Genomic DNA, 25,436 nt, shown 5'->3' with positions numbered 1-25,436 from the left:
CCATTCACCAGGCATCGGACAGGGTCAGGTCGAGGGAGCCACCCCGGGCTCCTCCCACCCAGCCCAGAGCCCATCTCACGCCCTACATCGCTCTCGGATAACCTGCCCCCTTCTCGCGCTCCTGCACCCCCTGGCCGGGACTCCCTGCCCCTCTCACGGGCAGGGCACCGACAGTGATCCTCTTAGCTGGTCTCCCTGCTCCCACTCTGCACTTCCCCCTACCCTGGGTCCCTACTCAGCAGCCAAAATGATCTTCTAAAAATGTAAATCACTCCAGCCACTCCCCACTTAAAACGTTTCAATGGCTTCCCATGGCTCTTGAGATTAAGACAAAAATCCTTTAAATGGCCCGCAAGGCCATCAACAGGGCACGGGTTAAATAAATTAGGGTTTGCTCATACAATAGAGTATCCAACAGCTGTATAAGGAGGTGCTCCAGGCCAAAACGTGGAGTCCTCTCCAGCAGTCATGCAGGAGGGCGGGGGAGGGGTGGGCGGGACACAAGGAGAACAGTGTGTAAGGTAGTGTTTGGGTAAAAAAAAAAAAAAAAGAAAAATTGGACAAACCCCCCAACCAGTCCTCATTAAAAAAAAAAAAAAAGTCGAGGGAGGGGAATAATGGACCTACACGGGCTTGTGTATGGGCTGTCTCAGGAAGGCGGCTTGAATGGAAGACTTGGCTGGTCTCTGGGGAGGGGATCTGCATGGCTAGGGACTAGGGATGGGGTAGAGGAGAGAGCAGTGAACAGCCTTCTTTACATTTGAATATTAGACCATGCAGTGCACTACCTATTCAAAAATATGTCCAATTATTTTTTAAACACCCCCAGTTTAAAAAGTAGATGGTCTGCAAGACCCTGCGCACTCCAGCTGGCTCCTGCTACTCTGCAGCCTCCCTCGTCCCCTGCCACACACACATCTCCGCAGCTTTTATTTCTGGTTAATGCTGATCCCGTCTCTGGGCCTTTGCACGCACTGTTTCCTCTGCTGCCTGGACTGTCCATCGCTTCCCATCCTCACCTGGCTGATTCTCCTTCCTCTCTGTCTCAAACCTGTGTCTTCAGGAGAGTGGCCTTCTCTGATGCGCCCCCCAGCTTGGGCTGGCTAATGAACCATTGCGATATCTTCCTATTCGCTTGTCTCCCTTCTCGTCTTGTTGGGCCATGTGGGCAGAGCCCACTTCTGCCTTGTCCACAGCTGTCCCCAGTGCCCAGCACTGCACCTTGCATACAGTAAACACCACATCGGTATTTGGGGAATGGGTGACCTAGCAAGGGGAGAGGATGTCCTGAGAATTCCAAGGAGAGGGCTGTTGCCATGGAGGTTGGTAGGTGTCCACCTGGGCCTTAAAGCAGGAGGATTTTGCCCACCTGACTCACAAGGCGCCCGGGCACCAAGCAGAGGGCAGTGCCAGGCGCAAAACCCAGGCAGCTGGATTTCTCTCTCTCGCACCCGGTCTGCCAGCCCCGCTCTCCACGCTCAAGCTTAGCTGTGTGTCTTGGGGAAATTACCCGCCCTCTCTGTGCCTCAGTTTGCTCCTTAGCAAAATCGAGGCTTGGCAGGGGTCCCTCCGAGTTCTAGGGGCGGGGCCGGGGGGGGTCCCACGGAGAAGGCGCGCACACAGTCGGCGCTGGATAAATGCCGAGGGAACTGCTGTGGGCGCAGGGAAGGGGTTAAAGCCGGGCGCTTTTTAATTGTCAAATGACTGCGGGCGATTAGCGCTGGCAGCTTCCTCAATAATCGCTCTTCTCTGTACCTGCTGGGAGCTTAATTAAAAAACAAAGAGGCTCAATTTAAAGGCCATTACTATGCTAATGCGGCCGGGCGGGCGGTGATTAAGCGGCTCGGGCGGGCTGCGGGCTGCTGGGGCGGGGCGCGGGGCGATCAGTTACCCACTAAACGGGCGGCCGGGCGGCGGGGCCGGAGCGCGGTGCGCGGCGGGGTCCAGGCCCGCACCCTCCCGCAGCGCCCGAGCGCGGAGCCCCGGGGAGGCGGTCTCCCAGAGCCTCTTTTTGCTCCCTGGCAAGGGCCCGGGCCGCGGGGAGGGAATAAATGCCACCCACACCTCTGAGGGCCTCCTCCTCCAGCATTTCCCCCCGGCCTCCCCCGGGCCTGGAGTCCACTCTGCTCCTGCACCCACTTCTCGGGTTATCGTCTCTCAGGCCCCTCAGCTGGGGGACGTGTTCTGCCCATGCACTATGGCTGTGTCCCTGCAGTGTCAGCCGGGCACAGACAGGCCACTGGCCGAGAGCAGGTCTGGGCATTTGCTCCCCAGTCCCCAGCCAGCTTCCTAATCTCCAGGAAGGCAGGAGAGAGGCGGTTTTACTAGCCAGGCTGACCTGGGATGGGGCCCTCCCTCTACGAAACCAGCTGAGTGACCTTGGTAAGGAAGGGACTCCTGCCTCCGAGGGGGGTCATGAGGCACTGGTGAAGCCCCTGCCTGTGAAGCTATGAGCACAGGGCTGGTGTGGGTTCCTGTGAGTGTGACAGTGGGAATGTATGCCAGAGTGCGGTTCAGAAACTGGACAGCAAGAGCACAGGGGTGGGTGTGTGTGTGTGTGTGCGCGCGCGCGCATCTGGGAGGCTGGGGACGGGGGGGGGGGGGGGGGGGGTTGGTCCAGATCTCGTGAGACTGGGCAGTGAAGCCCTCAGTGACTGGGCTAACAGTGTTATCTCTGGCCGCTTTAAGAGGAGCATACGGTAGGGGATAAGGGAGCAGACCGCTCTTCTTGCCCATGGAGGGCTGTGCTGCGCAGTGGGCTGCTGGGTGCCAGCTCTAAGGGCTGTTTTGACAAACTCAGGCTCATGACCAGAGTGTAGAGAAGCAGCCACCAGAACCTGGGCGTTATAAGCGGGAGAGGGAGGTGTCAGGGGAGGGATCACTGAGTAAGAAAGAGCACACTCAGTCTATGGGGTCCCAGCTGAAGCTGGACATTTCGCACCCAACGTTAAGATACCACAAGGCTGTCTTGACCCGTGGTTTTGACCCTGAGCATGTTTTCATTGGCTGCCTGGTAAAATTTGTGGTCATCAACTTTGGTGATTTTGTTGCTAACATTAGAAACCACCTGAGCCTGGGGGTAAATTTAACTTGGTAATTAAGCAGTACAAAATGCAACTGACAGCAGTGAAACTGCTCATGGTAAAATGTGTCACTGGCTACAAATTAACCGAAGAGTCAAATCCTGATAATCAGTAAGATACAATACAGGCACAAACCTGACAATGGAGCAAACCTTTATCGAAAATTTTTCATGGGAAATAGTTTATCTCAATGAAAATAATCTTAGTAAAATAAAAATGGAAATGGAAAAAGTTGTAAATTATTTAACTGCACTAGAAAGAAAATTGATCAAAAAATTAAATTGCCTTAATGGAGTTTGTTCCAGAAAACACTTGCTCAAAGGGAGTTTATCAATGTTGTTATAACCCGAATTAAAATGCTGTGGTCTATGTATAGGGAGTCCAGAATCCTTGGGGTCAGAATGACGGGGCCAAAACATCAGTGAGGTCAGCTGTTAGGCTCTGTGGTGCCCTGGATATCTCCTTCTGAGACCTCTTTCCCCTGGAATATCTCGTTCCCCATTACACCAGGAGCTCACTGAGAGGAAGTGACCCTGTGTCTTGTTCCCCATTGATTCCTCGTCACCTAGCACAGCACTTGGTCATGGTGGGTGTTAGGTAAATGCTTACAGAATCAACAAGCCTTACAGTAAGCCTTAAAAGGCAGTTTCTGCTTTCAAGAGGAGGAATCATGGCACAGGATTTGGCACAGAGCGAATGCCTAAGTATACGTTGGATGGATGGATGGTATATATGGATGGTTGGATGGATGGCTGAGAAGGGTGGATGGGTGGGAGATGGGTAGATAGCCCAGCAGGTGGATGGATGGAGACATGCATGCATCGGTGCATGGGTGTGTGTGTGGCTGGAGAGATGGATGGATGAGTAGATGGAAACAAAAGAAACCTGACCTGTCTATCTTCTTTAGCCCAACATTCAAGGCCTCTGGCTTGACCCTTCTCCTTTCTCACCTAAGCTCCAACCTTTCTGACCCACTGTCTCCCTAACCCTGAAAATGGCCTCCATTTTCTTCATGGCTTTGCTTTTATCCAGCCCCTCCCCCCCAGAACGGCCTCTCTGCTCCTCTGCCCCTGCCTACCCAGAGCCCAGACACTGGGACTGGACACACTCCTGTTCGCATCCCAGCCAGCACTCGCCCCTTTCAATTATTTACACTCTTTATAGCCCCCTTCTCCAGGAAGTCAGTCCTTCTCCCCCACCCCCCTGACCTTACACTTCCTCAGGCCCTGTCCTGGATCGCTCAGCCCTTCCTAGGCCGCAGCCTTGGGCCTGGCCTATTCTGGCCACTCAGGACCCTGGAGAGAAATCCAAAGGCCTCTACATCTTGTGGTGTGTGGGGTTTCTTGCACCTGTGTTTTCAGCCCCTCATATCTGTACCTTCGGCACCCCCAGGCCCAGCCCAGGTCATGGGCCCACAGCGCTAAGCTAACGGAGCAAGTGCAGAGTCATTCCAAGTGGCGGGCAGGGAGGACGAGGTTGAGGCAAGAGAGGGCTTCACGCACAGGGAGGTCCAGGAAGCCAGGAGGCAAGGCTGGGAGGGTGTGCTCCGGAGCCCCAGTTCTGACAGTTCTGAGCCGTTGTGTTACCCTCTCCAAGCACCACTTTCCTCTCTTGTGAAAAGAGCGCCAGAGCCTGTCTCTAAGGGGTCTTATGGGGGAGGAGTCTGTGTGCAAATAAGGCACAGGGCCTGGTATGTAGGAAACACTTAATAAATCTTAGTAAGTAATAATAACAATAATAATGGCTGCTGGGACAGGAATAAAAACGCAGACGTAGAGAATGGACTTGAGGACACGGGGAGGGGGAAGGGTAAGCTGGGATGAAGTGAGAGAGTGGCATGGACTTATATACACTACCAAATGTAAAATAGATAGCTAGTGGGAAGCAGCCGCATAGCACAGGGAGATCAGCTCGGTGCTTTGTGACCACCTAGAGGGATGGGATGGGGAGGGTGGGAGGGAGACGCAAGAGGGAGGAGATATGGGGATATATGTATATGTATAGCTGATTTACTTTGTTATACAGCAGAAACTAACACACCATTGTAAAGCAATTATACTCCAATAAAGATGTTAAAAAAATAATAAAATAAAATCAAACAGAAAATTTTAAAAAATAATAATAATAATGGCTGCTGGATTTGGCAACCTGGAGCTGGTGACTCAGTGAGAATGGGGGAAGGGAACCTAGGATCAGCTCAGAGGGGTTTGATGAGCAGGTGGGAAGAGAAGGCATAGGGCCTGGCTCATAGTAGGTGCTCAGTGAATGTTGACGGATGAGTGGATAAATTAATTATCAAATGAATGGAATTCACCAGGGAAGGGCAGAAAAAAGAGGGAAGAGCGTCATCCCAAGGGTTAATGAAATAATACAGGTAAAGCCCTTAGCTTAGGCCCTGGCTGGAGGGCAGGAAGAGGCAGGTGGGGGATGATCAGAGGGACGTGATGCCCCACATTCCACCTGCCCTGCACCATTGATTGTCTCTCCCTGATGTCACCAAGAGAGGTCTGTTTCCCGGAGAAGCCCCAATATCTCCAAATGGAAAAGAAACTCCTGGGGCAGAGTCTGGGCCTTGCCCCTACACCCCCAGGGGTCAGAGCCCCAAAGGTGAGAGACTAGTTATCAGGTGCCAAGCCACGTATAACTCACTCTGTAGGAGTGTGTATGTGTATGAGCGTGTATGTCTCCATCCTGGCAGCTCCCAAACAGTGTCTCCAACCCAGGGCCTCTCTCTGAACACCAGACTCGTACATGCAACTGCCCTCTGGACACATCCACATGGCTGTTAAAATTCAGCTCAGATGTAACATGTCCTGAACTGCACTCCTGACTCTCCCCTCCCCCACCTCGCCTCGGTCTCCATTTCATTTAGTGGCAACTCCATCCTTCCAGTTGTTCAGGCCCCCAAATCTTGGACTCACCTGTGCCTCTGTCCTTTCTCTCACATCCTCTCGTGTCCCTGTCTACCTTCAGAATGCATCCCAGGTAGGGTGACTTCTCAGCACCTTCCCTGGTCTAAGCCGACCATTATCTTTTGCCTGGATTATTGAGATAAACTCCCAAAGCATCTCTGGGCCCCCACGCAGCTACCTGAGGAAACTGGTTAAAATGCAAATCAGATCACACCCCGCCTCTGCTCAAAACCCTCCCTCCAAAACCCCACGTGACCTGCCCCCCCCTTCTACCTGCACCTCCTAGCCCCTTCCCCTGTTGCTCACCTGCTCCAGCCACATGGGTCTCCTTGTCTTTCCTCCAACACCCCAGATACACTCAGGCCTCAGGACCTTTGCACTTGCTATTCACGCTGCTGGGAACCCCTTTTCCCCAGATATCTCACTAAGGCCTCTGACTGTTCTTTCTAAATCTCCTGGTCACACACACACACACACACACACACACACCGCCCCCGCCCTGCCCCGCCCCGTCGCTCTTCTTTGCCTCTTTATTATTCATCATTGTCACCATTTGTTACACTCTGTCTGCTAGAGATCTATCTGTTGCCTGTCCCCTCACCCTTTAGATTGGAAGCTGGGGGGGCGGGGTTGGGAGAGACTGTCCATTTGACTCACTGCTCTATCCCCAGCCCAGACAGTGCCTGGTACGTAGTAGGTGCCAAATAAATATGTGTGCAATCACCGAATGTGTGCCTGCCTGGCCAGGCTGGCCCCTGGATGGTACCCCGGGCTCCCAGCTGGGCCTGTCCCTCCCTGCCCCTGGCCCGTGACCTCGAGCCCCGGCTGCGGGCTCCCGACAGCGCCCCGGGCCGGGATCAAAGGGCCTTGGAGCCAGCGGCCCCGCACAGCTGGGTCTGTGCGCCCGCAGGAAGCGCCGGGGCAGCCCTCACGGCAGGCCCGGCCCCGGCGCGGCTAGGTTGCGGAGAGGCCCGCGCGCCGGCGGCCGCCGGTCCCAGCGACCGGCCACGCCAAGCATTCCAGCCGCGTGATTGACGCGCGCGCACCGGGGCCCCCGCCTGCGGCTCCCGCCGCCGCCCGCCTGGCCCGCCGCCGCCGCCGCATCAAAGCAGATGTTTGCAGCTGGTTTGAGTTGGATCCCCATCAACAGGCCCCTTTTTGTCTCAAAATAAAAACCAGCTACGCGCGGAATGATAAGGACGCGGCAGGCACGTGGGGGAGATGTCAACGAGTCGGGGAGGGAGGCGGCCAGGCAGCTCCCTCTGCCTGCTCTCACCGCATCAGCTCCTCCAAGTGACAGGCAGCCTCCAGCAGCAGCAGCAGCAGCAGCTGGACCCCCAAGAGTGTCTAGAGTCCTGTCCCCTCGGCTCCTGTGAACTCCAGCTCATCTCGCAACCAGCATCATCATAGACGCCACAGTCCCAGGAGCCATACTAATATGAGCCACCTCCTGAGCGCTTACTGTATGGGGGCCTGTCCTAGTGCTCTGCGGCCATTCCATCCTGGGATCCCACGCCAGCCTGTGGAGGTGTGGCACAGAGAGGGCAAACATGGGACCATGATCACATGTTACGTGGGGATTGTGGTCCCAGTTTTCAGACTGGAAAACAGGTTCAGAGAGTAGAGGTGGCTGGCCCCAAGGTCAGGCAGCTGGTAAGTGGCAGAGCTAGGATTGAGACTCTTCAGACCATTCTTTCTGCCTCCAGGACCAAGTTCTTTTAACTCTGTGTCATGTCACCTTTTCCAGGAAGTCCCCAGCTCTCCTCCAGATTGACTATCATGCCTTTCTATGCCCACCCCAGCCTGCTGAGTGTACCCCATCAAAGCACATGTCACGTTATGCCAGCTCCCATGGGACGAGATATGATCTGACTCTGTTCCCCAAACATCTTGCATGAGCCTGGCACAGAGTCAGACTCCTTGGGTGTTTGCTGGGTGAATCCATGAAGGTGTGGACAGTGGGGACAGAGGGGCTTCAGTTCCAGGTGCCAAGCCTCATGGTCCCCATGGAGGGAGTGTTTCCAGGGACTGTGGGACTTGGGCCTGGAGAGGCCCTAAGGGAAACCAGGTCCAGAATCTCCCTGGTCCCCAGTGTGGCCCTGGGGGAGGGTCTCTCAGAAGCTCATGCCTCAGGGAGAACTCAGACCCAACGATGTGATGGGGGCTTCAGACTTGAAATTGGAGGTGCAGAAGAGAAGGTTCCAGAGCCTACACTAGGCACCATGTGAGACTTAGACTGGGGAGCGAGAGGGAGCACACACCTGCCGAGATGCCCTCTGGACTAGGCCTTCTCACATCACCAGGTGAGGGAAGGATTAACACCCCCATTTTACAGAAGAGGAAACTGAGGCTCAAAGAAGGGATGTGAATGACCCAAGGCCACATAGCTGGTGTTGGAGATGTGGAAAGCCACACCTCTGAGGATGAGGATGGGGGTGGGGGGGTGTTAAAAGGGCCGTTGAATGAGCAGGAGAAGGAAGAGACACAGGACAGAGGGTCCAGTTGGCCCATCTTGAGTCAGGTGTCCAGGCCTGGCCCAATGACTTAAAGGTCAGGGAAGTCATTTTATACCAACTTGGCACTCCCAGGGCTTTCCCTGTGAACTATGGATGACAGTGCAGTGCAGATGTGGGGGGTGTTACTGCAGGACTCCCAGCCCAACAGGAGTGATGTGTAGAACTTCGTTGATAAAAAATTGGGACACTGGACTCCAGGTTGTTTAGCTGTGGAGGGGGCACGGGAGGGCAAGTTCACTTATCTTGTTAGCTGGTAGTGTTCTCAGACCCCCCCAGAAGCAGAGTAGCCAATATTCTATTGTCCTACCTGGCTGCCCATTTCATTTCTCCCAAGGTTATTCATTCACTCAACAAATAGTCACTAACCACTAACTCAATGCCAGAGCAAAGGGTAGGGGATTGAATTAGACCCAGTTCCTTGTTTCTGAGTCAGTGGGGGCTTCAGACACACAAATATCTGGATCTGTGGGTATCAGGGAAGGCTTCACAGAGGAGGTGACACTTGAATTGGGTCTTGAAGGATGAAGAGGAGTTCAACGAGAAGTAAAGGGAAGGGGTTGAGAAGATAGGTCATAGAGTCAGATGGAATTTTAGGTGCTAAGGAGGCAGGAAGGGACTTGCTGTGTTCAGGGAACAATGAGAAGCGTGGCAGCTGTAGCAGAGCATCTGAGGCCAGGTGTGACAGGGGTAGAGCGGGGCCTTGAATGCCGTGATTAGATCTTTGGGCTTATCCTAAAACTGTTGGGAGCTCTTGGACTGAGAACCCAGCAAGGGGCTACATATACTGTAAAGTGCAGTAATGGGGGTCTGGAAACGGCAGTACAGTGAGGAGGAGGTCGAGGAGCTTCTACTCAGCAAGGATAGTGAACTGGTGCTGGAAAGTCTTGGAGAGATGATGACGGTGATCATGATCCCCACGTGTAGAGCCTGTCTCATGCCCCCAGCCATCATCCCCACTGGACAGATGGGGTCACTGAGGCTCAGAGAGGAGAAGGGACTTGTGTAAGGTTCCAGTGCAAGGAAGTGACAGAGCCAGGATTCCAAGCCTAATGAGTGCTGTGAGGACTCCAAGATCTGGGGATGAAAACCCGTGAGGAGAGGCTGGAGGGGCCCCGGGACATTAGGAAAGCAGTTTTATCAGAGGTAAAAGAATCAGCTGTACTGCATGCGTCACTGCAGGTGTCAATGGTTTAAGAGAAATTAATTAATCAGTTTTGTAATCCACGTTCAAATGCTCCTGAAAAAATTGGCTTTCTGAGTTTCGTTTATTAGCTTTATGAGTTTAATAAATTGAGCATTAAATAAATAAGCCAATAAAAACTCAAAGGAGATGGAGACATGTTGTCGTAGCCTGGGACTCTTTAAGGGAAGGACATCCCGAAAAAGGGAATTTCTTAATCTGCAATCACAGATGATCCTGGGGGAGGGGGAGATGTTCAGTTTGGTTTAAGAAACTGGGTGCCGGGCTTATGTCAAGTAATAAGAACTCGGGGTGTTCAGAGCCTTGAGGGCAGACAGACGTGGGCATGGTACTCAGAGCAAAGGGCCAGGGTAATTGATGAACAAAGAAACATTTGGATGCACAGAGCAGGGAGGGAGTATATGGTGATGCTGCCATGTGACCTTGAACCTGCCCTCTGCATCTTCCTTTGCTCATCTGTGAAACGGAGATGGAAACGTTTTCCTTTTAGGGTTCTGTGAGGACTTAATGGGGTGATGCAGTTAGATGTTAACTGAGCTCAATGATATTAATGAGACAGACAGAGAATTGAGCCAGGAGTGCTCTGTCCAGCCCAGGCCAGACAGAAGCTAGAAGGATGGATCCAGAACCCAGGGTGGTCATGAGAAGGGGGAATGGTTGGGACCTGCGTCAGGACGGCTGCTCCCAGGGACCCCTGGGAGACCCCAGCGAGGATAATCAATGAAAGCATGTTGGACTCACGTGGAACAAGAGAAAGGCAGAAGCCAGCTCTTGTGGGATGCCTTCTTCATGCCAGCACAGGGCCGAGGGCTTTACATGCATTCAGCTCTCCCAACAACCCCATAGGTAGGTACCATCATTCCCATTTTACAGATGAAGAAATTGAGGCTCACTGTCTTGAACAAAGTCACACAGGGAAAAGTTATGAAGCTAGGAGGGAACCCCAGGCTGCCTGCTTTAGCCTCCTGCCCCACACTCAGCTCCCCTCCCAGGTGGTCCTGTCTCCCCAGGGCAGGTGGGTGAGGCTCCCACAGACCGGCTTGGGGGTGGGGACTGACTTGCCCTGCCTCACGGGCTGAACAGGGCTATATTGGATGGTTCAGCATTCATTCAGCAAACATTCACTGCTCACCTTAGTGTGTGCAGGGACTTAAGCTCAGCACTGAAGACACAGAGGTGACCACGGGGAAGGTGCACCTGGAAATACATAAAGTGCAGTCCTCAGGAGAAGTATCTGAGACTGGAGAGGAGAAGGGGGCTTCCTGGAGGAAGGGATGCCCAAGCTAAATCCTTCATAAGCAGATATTTGCCAGGCAGAGGCTGGGAGAGGGGGAATGGCGTTCTAGGTTGTAGGCACAGCGTGAGGAGGAAAGAGTTGGCGGTTTACATGAAAAATGGGGACGGGGGTTGTGTGGATTGCCAGCAAGCCTGTGTGTCTGTGTTGTGGTCACGAAGCTGCCGTCTACATTTGGAGCTTCTGGATTGAGGGAGGAGCCAGGGCAGGGGGATTGGCACCGAGAGGGCAGGGCAGCTAGAGGGAAAGCCACAGGGAGCTCCCCCAGGGCCAGAGCTTCGGAGCTGCCCCACAGCACCCCATCGTCCCCTGACTCCGGGGCCTGCCCCATCCTGGCCTCCTAGCCCAAGTGTGGGAAGCAGCAACACAGCCATCTGGAATCCCCAGCCCAGCTGGGGAGTGGGGACTGTTGTCTCTATCTTACAGATGAGGAAAGTGAGGTTCAGACTTGCCCAGGGTCACAGAGCTGGTCAGGATGGAGAGCAGGACCAGGGCTCCAAATCCAGTGCCCTTGATGCTTTCCGGGCCTTCCACATCTGGCTCTGGAGCATCTCTGGGGCAGGAGGGGAAGGGAGGCTGGGTGGCCCGGAGCTTTTCAGCCTGAGCAACTCTACATCTCTGGTCAGTATTTGCAGCTTCTGGGCAGTATTCACGGAGAGGCCTGCCCCAGCCCCCAATCACTCCCTCTGTGCTCACAGCTTTATCCTGACAACTCACTGCATTTTCACACTGAGAAACAGGTAGTGTTGCTGAGCCCATTATACAGATAAGTGAGCTGAGAGAGAGGAAATTACTTGCTCAGTCACAAGCCAGCAAGTGGTGGAAACAGGCATTGAACCCGAGTCCATCTGATTCCAGTGCCACCCGCCTGTAGCTGGGGCTGCTTCTCAATGGCTGGTTCCACCGATCCTTCATGGTGGGAGGGATCGAGGGAGGGAGTGGGGGGCTCGCAGAGAGGAGGGCACCCCGCTGGCATCCCAGCCCCTCCCATGCATGCAGTTGGTAGCTCTCACCCTGGCACGGTAGACAAAGGCAGCCCCATAATTGGAAGCGAGTATTTCATGCATCCCCCCCGATGTTTTATTGGGTGGAGAGATGCTTGGAGACCAAACGGATGGCACATTCTGTTTATAAAGTGTGCAGTTTGTTTTATTTCCCGAGTTTTTGCAATCTAGATAACAGATGATGCCCCAAGTGGCTGGCGCTGCCTCTGTAATGGCGGCACCGAGGCTTTGGAGAAGTATTAATAATAGATTGTGTTGATGAGTTTGGAGAAAGTAGCAATCGACCCCCTGCTGCCAAGGCATTAGCGCGGCTGTTCTGAACGAAGCCTGCATGGTGGCAGCGCGTGCAAAGGCAGGTCACACACCCCTCCCCCCCGCTGCCCCCTCCCACAGACTAAGAGGGCCTCCTCTCTGGGAACCGCCCAAGGTGTGCCAACCCAGCCTGGGGCCCTGACATGGTGACACAGAGATGCAGCCATTGCCTGTCCACCCGTGGGCCACAGAGGCCAGGCTGCAGCCCTTAGTGGGGCTGCCAGGTCAGGAGGTAGAGTGTGGGGAGAGGGACAAGGAGGCAGTGAGAGGGGCAAGGCAGAAGTGTCCTCCATGTCAGAGCAGCAGGTTCTGCAAACCTGGCTCCTTCCCTAGCCCCTTGGCAGAGTTGGAGGGCCAGCCAGATTCCTAAGGGCCTCTGCTTAGGGTACATGGACAGTTGAGTGGGTTGCACCCTGAACAAAGGTCTCCAGCCAAAGGGCCAAATTGGAGCTGCATCCATGTCGTACCCGTTGTGAAGGCATGCACTGTGTGGGCCAGTGGGGTCCTGTCTGCCTGAGCCTCTGCACCCCCCCAAGCCTTCGCTCATGGCCTTTTCAAACACTGAGGCCTCCTTGAGGATCAGTTGAACCTCTGTAGAACTGGGAGCTGACAGGGCCATGTGCCATCACTCTGATGTGGTACTCATTCATTGAGTTAAATGCTCAGTATCATTGAATCCTGACAACAGCCCTTTGAGGGAGGTCCTGTTGACATCCCCATTTTATAGTAGAGGGAACTGAGGCCTGAGATAAGCATAGAGGATGCCACCTCCCCCAGACTGGGGCATCAAAGAAGGCTTCCCAGAGGAGGTGGCATTGGAGTTGGGCATTGCAGGATGAGTAGGAGCCTGCTGGGTAGGCTAGAGGTGGATGGCAGGGGTTGCTGGGGTGTCCCCAATTTGAGTGCCCTGGCCGGTGCCAGGGCAGCAGGCAGAGCTCGGAATGGCCCTGCCCACTGCGTCCCACCAGCTCGCCGTGGGCGGTGCTGATGGCAGCCCCGGGAAGGGAGGCAGGCTGAGAGCCTTGCATTTATGGCCATTTCTGTTCCAGAACCGATTAGTAGAGAATTGCAGCTGTAATCTGTGCCTGTGATGGCGGGCCATAAAGAGGGATGGGATGTGCACAGTGCTCCCCAGGTGGCGCCCGCAGACGTGGCCCGGGGACGTGGGGAATGAAAAATGGTTTTAATTCCCTCCCAGCAGCAATAATTTGATTCTTCATAAATTTTTCCATCAAAGTGTTGTTCCCACAGAGCAGGGCACGTGACAGGGATCGGGGGCCGGGAGGAGCGGTCAGTAGGTGCAGGCAGAGGCGGGGCCCTGCTGCTCAGACTCCTTCTGCACACTAGCCGGAGTCACGAAGACCCCCACCCCCACCCCCAGCTTTGTCTCCGGAGATGGAAGATGGATCCTCCCTGTCACGGAGGGACTGGATCAGGCCCGGGAACAGAGCCGGCTCCATCATTTACTACCCACGTGACCCTGAGCACGTGACTCTGCCTCCCAGCACCTCAGTTTCCTTATCTCTAAAATGGGATTGATATTTCCTGCCTCATAGGGTTGTTGCAAGGATGAAATGCATTTCTGCATGCAGAGCGCTTAGAAGAGTGGCTGGTACACCATACATGCTCCGTGAATATCTGTTCACGGTGTAGATTCCTAAGCTAAGATGAGGGATAAGCAGGTGGTAGCCAAGGCAAGGGCCAGAACATGTTGAAGAGCCAAGGTGATGGTGCTCTGGAGAGACTACAGGCTGTTCCATGGGGCTGAAGCCTCAGGGAGCAGAGGGGTAAGAGAAGAGGCAGGACTGTGAAGGGCCTGAGTGCCAGACTCAGGAACTTGAAGGTTCTCCGGAGGGCACTAGGGAGCCATGGAAGAGTCTAGAGCAGGGAAGCAGCATGATCAGATGTGTGTTTTAGACAGATCCCTCTGGCTCTCATCCTGGAGGGTGAGTTGAAGGGTTGGAGAGGCCAGGAACCCAGGGAGGGCACTGGGGCAGCCCTCAGGCAGGAGAGGAGGGACCCAGGCTGGGTGATGGGTTGGGCAAGGCTGGGGATTGCTTGGATGTGGGGGAGAGGCAGGGGCAGAGAGGAGGCGAGCCGGTGCTAGAGTAAGGGTAGATGGGACCTGTGGGCTGCCTGGCCTTCCCCTCAGGGCAGGGGCCCACCTGGCTCCCAGGGAAGGCGGAGGCTGAACCTGCACTCTGCCCTCTAGTGGCCACTGTGTCTCTGAGCGGGAACGACCCTGAGCTGATGCTCCCAGGAGAAGGCACCTCCGGGCAGGTTGCCCAGTGCCCACCGTGAGGCCTCCAGGGCCCTGTGAGCCAAGGGGGTAGGGCTCCCACTGTCTGGTTCTGTGCCCAGGGAGGGCCTCTCCCACTTGGGCTGGAGGGTCAGCGTGGAGGGAGGAAAAGGTGCTCTGTGGGCAGTGCCTCTGGGAGGGACCCCTGAGCCCAGCCAATGCGCCCACTCTGCACCTGCAGGCTCTTCGCGGCCAAGTGCAGCGGCTGCATGGAGAAGATCGCCCCCACTGAGTTTGTGATGCGGGCGCTGGAGTGCGTGTACCACCTGGGCTGCTTCTGCTGCTGCGTGTGTGAGCGGCAGCTACGGAAGGGCGACGAGTTTGTGCTCAAGGAGGGCCAGCTACTGTGCAAGGGTGACTACGAGAAGGAGAAGGACCTGCTCAGCTCCGTGAGCCCCGACGAGTCCGACTCCGGTGAGCTGCCCCTGGAGCTGGGGCAGGCGGTGGGGAGAGCTGCCCCTACAGGAGAAGCCCGCTCGTGACCCCAGGACCTACACTATACACAGACACTGCACCCACATCCGATACGCACGCGCACTGATGTGTTCAGTACACACGTGCACGTGTGGGGCGCACACAGACACATGTGCACAGCCCCACAGGCACACGAATGTACCTGGACGCTATCACGCACAGGTGTAGGTGCATGTGATCACAGATGCACACACACAAGCACATAAAATGCATGTGTGGATACCCATGCCCAGGAGTGTAAATACACAGACACATGCCCAAGCATGCAGAAGCCCACACCCATCACCCATGTAAACAACATGTGCACGCACGCCCCAGCACACTCACGCAGTCAACACCTATGCATATGGCTGCACACGTTCATCCACGTGCTTACATGTACTGTAGCTTGCACACACGTGCTGGCACACCCCCTGCTCTCTGGCCCACCACCCTCCCCTGCTCTAATCCTTGCTGTGGCCCCCCCCCCCGACAGCACAGCATCCCAGGGGTCTCTCCCAGCACCGGGTCTGCAGGCTGCAGGTGTCTGATCTGATGCAGCCTTTCTCCATCACACCCCCAGAGTCTTCAGCAGTGGGGAGCAGTAGCCCCAAGCTATTCCCTTTTTCCCCACTGCATGGGGAGACTGGGGCCCTCAGTGGTGGAGGGAGAGACTCCATTTCCCGGGGTGAAGCCTCCTCTCTAGCCTGCTCCAGCCCCCAAAAGACTTTACCAGTTTGGAGCCCTCCTGGCAGGAAGGGCAGGGCCAGCCGGGAACAAGTCTTAAGGAGGGAAAAGTCAGGGAGCAGGCTGGCATCTTGTCATTCCTGGGGGTGGCGAAGATGGACTGGAGCAGGGGGCGTGGGGAGGAGGTGCCCTGATCTGCCGGGCCCTGTGGGGAACCTGGAGCCCACGGTCACAGGACCTGCCCACACGAAGGAGCACTGTCCCTGCCAGAGCCTTTGGAGGTGTGAGCTCCCAAGCCACCTGTACCTCTGTGCATCCCTGGGCAGGGCACCATGGCGGCCAGACTGCCTGGGCTCCTGTGGGAGAGTAGAGGCCAGCCAGGTGCCATTGGCATGTTCACGCCAGGCCTAGGGAAGGGTTCTCCGAGGGAGGTCCCCTCCACAGGGGCTCATGCTCAGAGGAAGATGGTCTAGGAGAAAGGAGACCAGTTCAGACTCGGGGTCAGCAGGAGACATGGGGGGTGGGAGGGAGGCTCTGCTATCTGTCTGGGGCTGGCATCTCTGAGACCCACAACTCGGGCATGGAAGTGGGTGTGGGTGTGCCTCCGGGTGAATACACATGCTTCTGCATGCAGGTGTGTGTGTCTGTTCAGATGTGTGCATGTCTGTGTGTCCCTGCCTGTGAGCATGCACCTCTACGTGTGTGTGTGCGTGCGTGCACATGTCATGGTCACAAGTACTCCTGTGTGAGAACGTCTGGAGTGTGTGTCTTTGCCCATCAATTCTTAGTCCCTGGAAGCTCCAAGGAAGCAGGCTCTTGGTAGCCTCCTCTCTGGGCCGTGAGGCCCAGCTAGTGCTGGGCTAGTGCCGTGGGAACTGGTTTTCCCAAAGGCTGACATGCTGGGCTGGGGTCTCCCGGGCACCGGAGGCCAGCAGGACAAGGTGGGTCCTAGGCAAGATGGGTCAGGGGAAGCCCAGGGCCTGAATGAACACAGATGCCAGCATCTCTCCTCAGGCGGGCCATGGTCCTGATGAGGACAGCAGATCGGCCACAAGTGAGCATCCTGTGTGCTCCCTTTGGTGTGTCCAGCCACGTGTACACCTGCGTGCTTCTGCAGCGCCCATACCTGTCCCCGTGTGGGCCTGTATCTCTACCATTCTGAACGCGTGTGCATCTGAGTGTGCAATGCATGCGTGCTTGTGTGTCTCTGCCTACTCACCAGGGTGCCTTCCTGTGTGTGTCTGCCTGTGGGGTCAGCAGAGCAGGTCTGGGGGCCTTGGTTCAGGTCTCCCTGGGGGTCCAAGATGAGAAAGTGAGCAGTGTGTGCTGAGGAAGGGGACACACAGGGCCCGGATGGGAGAGGAGAAACTAGATAGGCAGGGCCTGTGGGCCGGGGGGAGGGGGTGGTCTTTACCCTGAGGGCACTGGGGAGTCGTGGCAGGTGTTAGCAGGAGGTGATGGGATCCCATCAGGTAGCAAGTTGCCTGAGGATACAAGGCTGACAGGCTGGGGTGTGTCCCCCACAGTGAAGAGCGAGGACGAAGATGGGGACATGAAGCCGGCCAAGGGACAGGGCAGCCAGAGTAAGGGCAGTGGGGACGACGGGAAGGACCCGCGGAGGCCCAAACGACCCCGGACCATCCTCACGACGCAGCAGCGAAGAGCCTTCAAGGCCTCCTTCGAGGTCTCCTCCAAGCCCTGCCGGAAGGTGAGGGGCGGCTGGGGTGGGGTGGAGGCTGACCCCCCCGCACGCGCCGCCTTTCCAGACACCACCCCTTCTGCTCCTGCTGGGGGCTGGGCGTCCCTCCCCCTCCCCGCCCATCCCCCCAAACCTGCTGCCTCCCAGCTGCTGCCCCCCCCCCCCCCCGCCTACCCCCAGGCCTGACCCGTCTCCTTCGCCATGGGCAGGTCCGAGAGACGCTGGCGGCAGAGACAGGCCTCAGCGTGCGTGTGGTCCAGGTCTGGTTTCAGAACCAAAGAGCAAAGGTGAGTACAGGCACCTGCCACCCCGCTGGACAGGGGTGGGATGGGGAGGGGGTGCAGGCAGAAGGCCAGGGGCCTGATGAGGGTGGGGCGGGAACGAAGCGGGGCTGGAGGCGGAGACTGGCACACACTGTGTCTCCTGCAGATGAAGAAGCTGGCACGGCGGCACCAGCAGCAACAGGAGCAGCAGAACTCGCAGCGGCTGGGCCAGGGTGAGCAGGGCGGCCAGGGCGGGGCTCAGCCTCTGTAACTAGGCTCCCAAGAAGCCTCCCGCCAGGGCGATCGGAGCCCAGGGAGCTGCTGCCTTGCAACCTGCTGAGATCAGTAAAGGAGAGAGGCAGTGGGGGCCGTGGGACACAGGAGGGGAGATGGCAGGGTGGGCGGCCCAGAGGGGTGGCAAAATTTCCATATTCAAAACAGCGATGCGGTGTACCAGGCACTGTTCTCACCGTTCCATGCGCTCCGTGTCACTTAATTCTCACAGCTCCCTGAGAGGAAGGGCATCGTCACATCCCATCTCACAGATGAGGAGACTGAGGCTCAGGGAGACTAAGGGACTTGCTGGGATCACTCAGCTAGTAAGGGGCACAGCCAGGCTTCAGCCCGGAGTGTAGGGCTTCTAAACCTGTGCTCTTAACATGACCATACACCCTACTGCCCACAGTAGAATTCAGCAGAAGTCTCCAGAGAAAGTCTGAAGGTGTTGAGGAGTCCAGAGTGGACTGGGCTTTGCCCAAATGCTGTTTCCACAACTTGGGCTGGGGCTGGCCTCCCCGGCCCCATGGGGACATGGAGCCTTCTAGGTCTTGAAGGGAGGGCACTGGGAGCTCCCTGAGTCTGCCAAACTGGGGTAGGGGCCTCAGCTGCCTGCTCCCAGGTGAGCCGGGGTCTCTGAGGCAGATGTCAAGGGATTGATGGGCAGCCCCTTCTACTCAGAACTCTGCGGCCAGACCAGTGTCCCAGGCTGGACCTTGGGCTTCAAGGCCGTGGCCTCAGAGCCCAGCTCTTCCTGTCTTCTCTCTCTGCCCCCTCTCCCGAGATGGCCCAGCCTTCTGGGGCTGCAGCCACGGCAGGTCTCCCAGCCTGCTCCCAAGCTGTCTCACTCTCCGGTGTTCCCAGATGCCCCCTGGATGCAGCCTCCCCAGGAATGTTCCACGGTCCCCTCGAGCTCATCACAGCCCATACTGCACTTCATACCGCTGCCCCTGCTGCCACATGTACAAAACACCCTCTACAGCTCCCCTACCCCGTCTCAGCAAATGGCACTACCACCCCAGTACCCACACCAGGAACCCAGGAGTCACCTCCCCCGTCCTGCCCTACATGCACTGCATCTGCTCAGTCACCAAATCAGGCAGTGGTTTCTTGTCCCATGTCCCTCATGCCCCTCTTAGTCTTTCCCGCATCTGCATTAATACGGACCCCAACCCCTCCCAATGGTCTCCTCCTCTGGCCTCCACCCTCCCAGCCTTTCTCCACAGTCCCTCCACAGCTAAGACCCTCCACTGGCTTCCTACAGCCTCAGGGGAGCCCCCAGTCAGCTCGGGTCCCCAAGGAACCATCTGTCTCCCCAGGCATGACCTTCTCTTGTCCTCACGCTCCAGCCCCAAGGACTGGGCTCCTTGCTCCCACAGGGCAGTTTCTCTCTTCTCTGCCTTTGCTGCCCTTCAGCCTGGCATGCCTGCCCCCTGCTTGGCTGGTTGAACCTCTGCTGGTTGTTTAAGTCGCATGGAGGTGGAGGGCTCCTTCCTCCAGGAAGCCTTCCTTCCCTGAGCCTCGTTGGCCGGGGTGTGGGCTCCACCTTGATGCTCCCAGATGCAGGGCACTCATTGCACCCATTTGTTGTCGAATCAGTACTGGCTGCTCACTGGAAGCCTCTGTCTTCCCCAGGCTGGGAGCTCCTGGAGGGCAGGGCTGTAGGAGGAAGGGAGGAGGTGGGGAGGGAGGGCTCTTTCTGGAAGAGATGCTGGAGTGTGTGTCTGGGGCAGGTTGGTGGGGTAGGGGGTCAGATACGTAGGCTCAGTGACCCTAGAAGGCCACAGGCAACCTCAGCAGGGGCAGGGCTGGGAAGGAGGAGGTCAGAGAGACTGCAGTGGGCAGCCTGGACTGGGGGGTCATGAGGGAGGTCATGGGACTCCTGGGGTACATCTGTGAGGTCTCCAGGACAGGGCAGGCAGGGCCAGTCAGTGAGGGCGTGCTCTGTCCCCAGAGGTCCTGTCGAGTCGCATGGAGGGCATGATGGCCTCCTACACGCCGCTGGCCCCGCCGCAGCAGCAGATCGTGGCCATGGAGCAGAGCCCCTACGGCAGCAGTGACCCTTTCCAGCAGGGCCTCACGCCGCCCCAAATGCCAGGTGACCACATGAACCCCTATGGTAAGCCGCCCGACCCCCCTGCTGCCCCAGCACCGCCCCTGCCCCCTGCCTGACCTGGCAGGCCTGGGGCCGAAACAGCCACTTCCCGCCCCAGGGCCCCCGGCAGACTCTTCCAACACAGCCCACCTGCCTCCTCCTGACCAGAAGGGGGCGCCCTGGAGACCTCACCCACAGCCCCCAACCCCTCTGGTGGGGCACCGTCGGCAGGTCATCCTGTCCCTCCCTCACCTCCAGCCACACTGCCTGTAGGGCCAACAGGGCCCCCAGGAGCCCCAGCCTGTACCCCGGTGCTGACACCACCTCTGCCCCCCAGGGAACGACTCCATCTTCCACGACATCGACAGTGATACCTCCTTAACCAGCCTCAGCGACTGCTTCCTCGGCTCCTCGGATGTGGGCTCCCTGCAGGCCCGCGTGGGGAACCCCATCGACAGGCTCTACTCCATGCAGAGTTCCTACTTCGCCTCCTGAGAGCCAGCCGGGCCGCACGGACGCTTGGGCGAGGGCCCTGGGGTGGGACTGCAGGCCGCAGAGGCTGCCTCGCCACCCGCACAGACTCTACAGACAGCCATACGGTGCCCTCCCCTCAGCCAACTGGGCCTGGCTAAAGTGCCCACTGGGCACAGCCAGACAGGCAGACGGGCACAGCCTGGGCAGGGGCTGTGTCCTGCCCACAGAGACTGTCACCCCCAGGGACCCAGAGCTCTCGGACAGCCACTCATCTCCCAGCCCCACCTCGGCCTCCATCACCTCCTTCCCCCTCCCCACCTCTTTTATGGGAAGCTTAAATTCTCTCTATTTTTTTAAATGTCCTCTCTCTGTCCAGGCCACCTCCATGGCATGGGCCTAGGTCGAGGCAGGGCCCCCGTGCATGCCCCCAGACGATGGTGTGAGAAGCGTGTGTACCTGTGCCCTGCACTGTGCCCACCTCCCCCGCCTCTGAGGGCAGGCCTGCCAGCCTAGGATCACCCCTTGCAGCTGGAGCCTGGAACAGGAGTAGGGAAAAGTCTGGCAGGTGGGCCAAGCCCACCACAGCTCTGCCCTGAGGGGGAATCATGGGGGGACCAGGGACGGGTAGGTTGAGCCCAGGCTGACTCAAAGGGATGGAGACATACATGCAAATGCACATACTTAAAGGCACACCCATGTGGAAACACACACAGATATATGGACATGCTGAAAGAGACAGACAGGCCTCTGCGGGTCAGCCCTGCCCTGTCAGGAAGGGGGAAGAGGCCAGACAGGGGCAGGGAGTCCGATAGCAATAGGAGGGGAGGGAGGAAGCGAGGAGGTTAAGGTGAGCTTGAAGCACGTGGACACAGATGTATCTTAGCCTCTGCCCAGATGGGGGCTGCCTGGGCAGAGACAGAGGCCGCAGAACCAGGTAGGATCAGACTAAATGGCAGAACCTCCAGGCGGAAAAGCATCTCAAAAGTCACCCACTTGGCACTCCATAGGATGTTTGGTTCCTGCCCAAGCCACTTCTGCCTCTCCTCGCATACCTCCAGTGACTTCATCGGGCCCCAAGTCAGCTGCCTTTTCTGCTGATTTCACCTCTGCCCTATTCAGCCCTGAGTCCTCGCTTCTCAAAGCCAGGCTTTTCCAGCTGCTCCAGCTCTTCCTTTTAAACTGTACCGCCCAGCCTGGCTCCAGCTTTCCCTTTAAAGGTATGGAACAGATAGATCCCAGTCTTCCCACTGTCATCAGCCAGCCAAAGTGAGCAGGTCAATCATCTCCCCCACTTTAGGCACCCTGCCTCTGTTAATGTGGCCTGAGATCCAGTGAATGGTTTAGGGCACATAACCTTGGAAACTCACCCTGCCCTTTTGTAACCAGAGCCCCTGACCCTGACACATGTGTGACAGCTAAGCCACAACTCTCTTCTGTGTGTGTGTGGAGGGGGCACTTATTGGTCCCTGGAGATCCAGTGAAGGACCTTGACTTTTTTCTTGTTACGTTTCCTCTTATTTGATTCAGTCCAGCCTGTGGAGTTTCTCTGCACCCCAACTCTGTGACCACTGGTTTGTTCTCTCTCCTCAGCACATCTGCCGATGTAAGGAGTCGGCCCTGTGTGTCTCACCCAAGGCATGTGGACCATTTTGTCAAACGCCCTGCTAGGAGCCAGATACTGTATCAACCTCTGCCCCCAATCTACCCAACTCTAACCCTGTCAAAAGAGGAAGTGAGGCCAGGCTGATGGGCCCTGTTCTCAGTGACCCCTTGCTGGCCCCTGGAGGCCACTGTGTCCTCAGCCAGTGCTCATGGCTCTGCTTTCCATTCTAACACTGAGCCCTAGGCTGCAGAAGTCTGCCTGGTCCAGCCTTTGAGCTGATGGGATGATGGGTGTCTCTCCACCCGTCTGGAGAAGGGCCCCTCTGTCTGGCCCTTCCTGGGATCCTCGAAGTTCACCAACATCCTCTGTGGTTTTGCTTCTCTGTCCCCTGGGGAGACCTCAGTCCCTCCAGAGCGTCCTAAGCCAACCTCCCCGCCCCTCCTGGGCTTCTGCACTCACGTCTTGCCACGCTCTTCACCATGGCGGAGCTGTCAGAGCGGAGATGCGGCTCAGAGTCAGCCCTCAGGCCCAAGCAGCCAGCCTGGCCCTTCTGGGCTCTTCTTGTTCTACACAGAACTTCCACAGGGTCTTAGTTGATGTCCTGAGTCCTTCTGCAGCCTCAGCCCACCTAGGTCCTGTGCCATCTCTTGGTCCTGGGTCACCACTGGTCCCTTAGGCAGCCACTCTGGTTTCTTGAGAGATAGTCCCCTTTCTCCTCATGCCCACACAGTCGAATCATGCCAGGGGCACTTGGGGCAGGTCCAGGGGTAGATGTTCTCCCCCACCAGTGGGCCTGGCCCTTCTCTCCCAGACTCTTTAAGTTGGAAGGAACCTCAGGAATGGGTCAATTAGTCCACCCCTTATTCTGCAGCTGGGAAATGTGGGCCAGGAGAGGGGCAGGGACAAGGCCTCTCTCAACTAGTCAGGGACAGAGCTGGAGCAGAGAATAGGGACACCACGCCAGCTCCTCATCCCCTGTGTCTGGTGAACGACCTCCAGGTCGGGGGGCATGACTCGTCTTGGTAAAATTGCCATTCTGGGGCCTCATAAACCCCAACTCCAGCCTGGGCTCTGCCTCTGCCATTACACTGCTCCCTGCCAGGAGCTGGTACAGGACACCCACGCTGATAACCCACAGATTGTCAAAGCAAGAGGGACCTCAGCCCCTCGTGCCAAAGATGCCCCATCAGCTAGTTTAGGTAGCACCTTCACTGTACTGCAGCTCACTGCCCCCAGGCTCTGAGGCCCACTCTGTCCAGCCCTGGACTAGGTGTGGGGACACAGATGCACAAGATGTAGGCCCCCTCCGCCTTGAGGGGCTCTCTCCTAGGAGGAGAGGCATACACATTCCACCCCAAGCCTGTCTGGACATTGTTGGGGACCCATTTCTCAGATGAGGAACCTGAGGCTCAGAGAAGGTCACCCAGCAGAAGCACGCAGAACCAAGCAGGCTTGCTGGGGTCTGGGGCTAGCTGAGATGGCCAGGCTCTTCCCACTTCGTGTAGGAAGTGCAGCCTTGACATGAGGTGGGGGGCGTGAGTAGCCAGGACCACCCCCGCCCCTGCCGTGATATGGGATCACCATCACATGGTGCCTGGGTGGGAAGCCCAAGGGAAGGGGGAGGTGACAGTCTGGTCTCCGGAGGAAGAGGGAGAAAGTGAGAGGTGGGCAGGGGGAGTGCTGGAGAAAAGCCGAGTCCTGTTTCCCTTTGGGGAAGTTGAGGCTCAGAGAGAGGAAGGAATATGCCCCAGGTAACACAGCGAGTGTTACCACCTACCCCATGGAGCCTTCCAGGGAGGCCACACAGGGGACACTGTGGTTCTAAGGGTCAGACCATGGGCTCAGCAGAGCCCAGAGAGAAGGGGCCAGTGCCAGTGGGCTGGGCATCTTGGGAGGCTTCCTGGAGAGGATGAGGTAGGGGGGTCCACCACGTCCTGATGAGCAGGGCCCTAGCAGTGAGGCTTGGGGGAAGGAGAACTGGCTGACCCCTGCCTGGGCCCAGCCTGAGCTCTGGGCACCACCTGGGGTGAGAATCTCATCTCCCATCTGGGAGAACCTGCAGCTCTGGGCTCACTCTGCCCCACGGGGAAGGGGGTCCACGCTCACAGGCACGCACACAGACACACTCACACCCAGACACACATGAAGGCTCACGGACCCACACTCGTAGACATGCTGCCTGGGGGCCAGGAGAGCAGGAGGGACCCTCCAACGTTTGGCCCTTGGACGGTGCCATTTCCAATGGGCCGCTCTGCTGTGCCCCCGCCCCACCAGGGTCCCACAGGAGCTCAGCCCAGCCAGGTGGGGGGACCGGGCCACCGGCCATTGCTGTTCTCCTTGTACAGACTCTCACTGTCCACCCGCCATCCCCAGACACATTTTATTTAATAACTTGTCATTGTTAAATTATTTATTAGCGTTTACCACATCACCACCCCGCCCTGCCCTCCACTCTCACCTTCTGCCTCTTCCCACAAAAGCAGAAAATGGAAACAACAAAAAAAGATGAGACATCAGTATATTTGTAAATAAACCAACCTGTACACGCCTGTGGTGCCTCTCCTTGGGGGGAGGCTGTGCGGGGCCTGAGCCAATCCTGCATGAGACGTTAGCAGATTTCTCAATGGGCACCAGGGACAGCAGGTCAGGAAGGGAGAGCCTGGGGTCCCTGGTCTAGCCGAACACATTCCCTTGTCCCATCCCATAACTGTCATCTCCCCAACCTTGTCCTATCCCAACCCCGACCCATCTCCATCCTTGAAACAAATGCATCCCTCCCATCCCACTCCATCCCTTTCCCCAACACAATCATTCATTCAACCAACCAATATGAAGGGCCCCTTAAGTGCCAGCCACTAGGCTGAGAACTGGGGCTTGGTCCCTGCCTCAAGGAGGTAGACAGTGTGATGTGAACTCAGTTGAGGTACAGTGCAGCCTTGTTATAGGAGTACCCAACCTCATCTGGAGGGGCGGAGCATCATGGAAGGCTTCCTGGAAGAAGCTACATATTAAGCTGAGATGGGAAGTTAGCCGGCATGGGGGCACTGAATGGGGAGGAGTGTCTGTGAGCACTCCAGGCTTGTGCAAAAACTCAGGGGCTGGCAAAATCTTGTGAGTCTCTTAAACTGCAAGAATAGCTAAGTTTGGGGCTGGGGGAGAAGCAGTGAGGCTGGAGGCAAAGGCAGACCATCCAGGGTCCTGATGCTGAGTGGAGAATAGATCCAATTAGGTCAGATGGACTGGAGACTGGGGTCAACTGGGTCAC

The 25,436-nt window shown here is 56.9% G+C and overlaps 1 protein-coding gene across 2 annotated transcripts in view; it reads left to right on the top strand.

The window, feature by feature from the left end:
* The window catches only part of LMX1B (LIM homeobox transcription factor 1 beta), an 83,742-nt gene extending 59,027 nt beyond the window's left edge, over positions 1-24,715 (top strand). The window contains exons 3-8 of one of the 2 annotated variants that reach the window (XM_061199920.1): positions 14,803-15,035; positions 17,288-17,469; positions 17,670-17,747; positions 17,890-17,956; positions 19,954-20,118; positions 20,432-24,715. In XM_061199920.1, coding sequence (XP_061055903.1) covers positions 14,803-15,035; positions 17,288-17,469; positions 17,670-17,747; positions 17,890-17,956; positions 19,954-20,118; positions 20,432-20,589 — 883 coding nt within the window. In that variant the 3' untranslated portion in view covers positions 20,590-24,715. The remainder of the gene's footprint in view (positions 1-14,802; positions 15,036-17,287; positions 17,470-17,669; positions 17,748-17,889; positions 17,957-19,953; positions 20,119-20,431) is intronic. The other variant, XM_061199921.1, reaches the window with a different exon arrangement.
* The last annotated feature ends 721 nt before the right edge of the window (positions 24,716-25,436 follow it).

This window comes from Eubalaena glacialis, chromosome 9 (genome assembly GCF_028564815.1).
Source record: "Eubalaena glacialis isolate mEubGla1 chromosome 9, mEubGla1.1.hap2.+ XY, whole genome shotgun sequence".
Taxonomy (NCBI): Eukaryota; Metazoa; Chordata; class Mammalia; order Artiodactyla; family Balaenidae; genus Eubalaena; species Eubalaena glacialis.
This window is presented reverse-complemented; position numbering and strand designations above follow the sequence as displayed.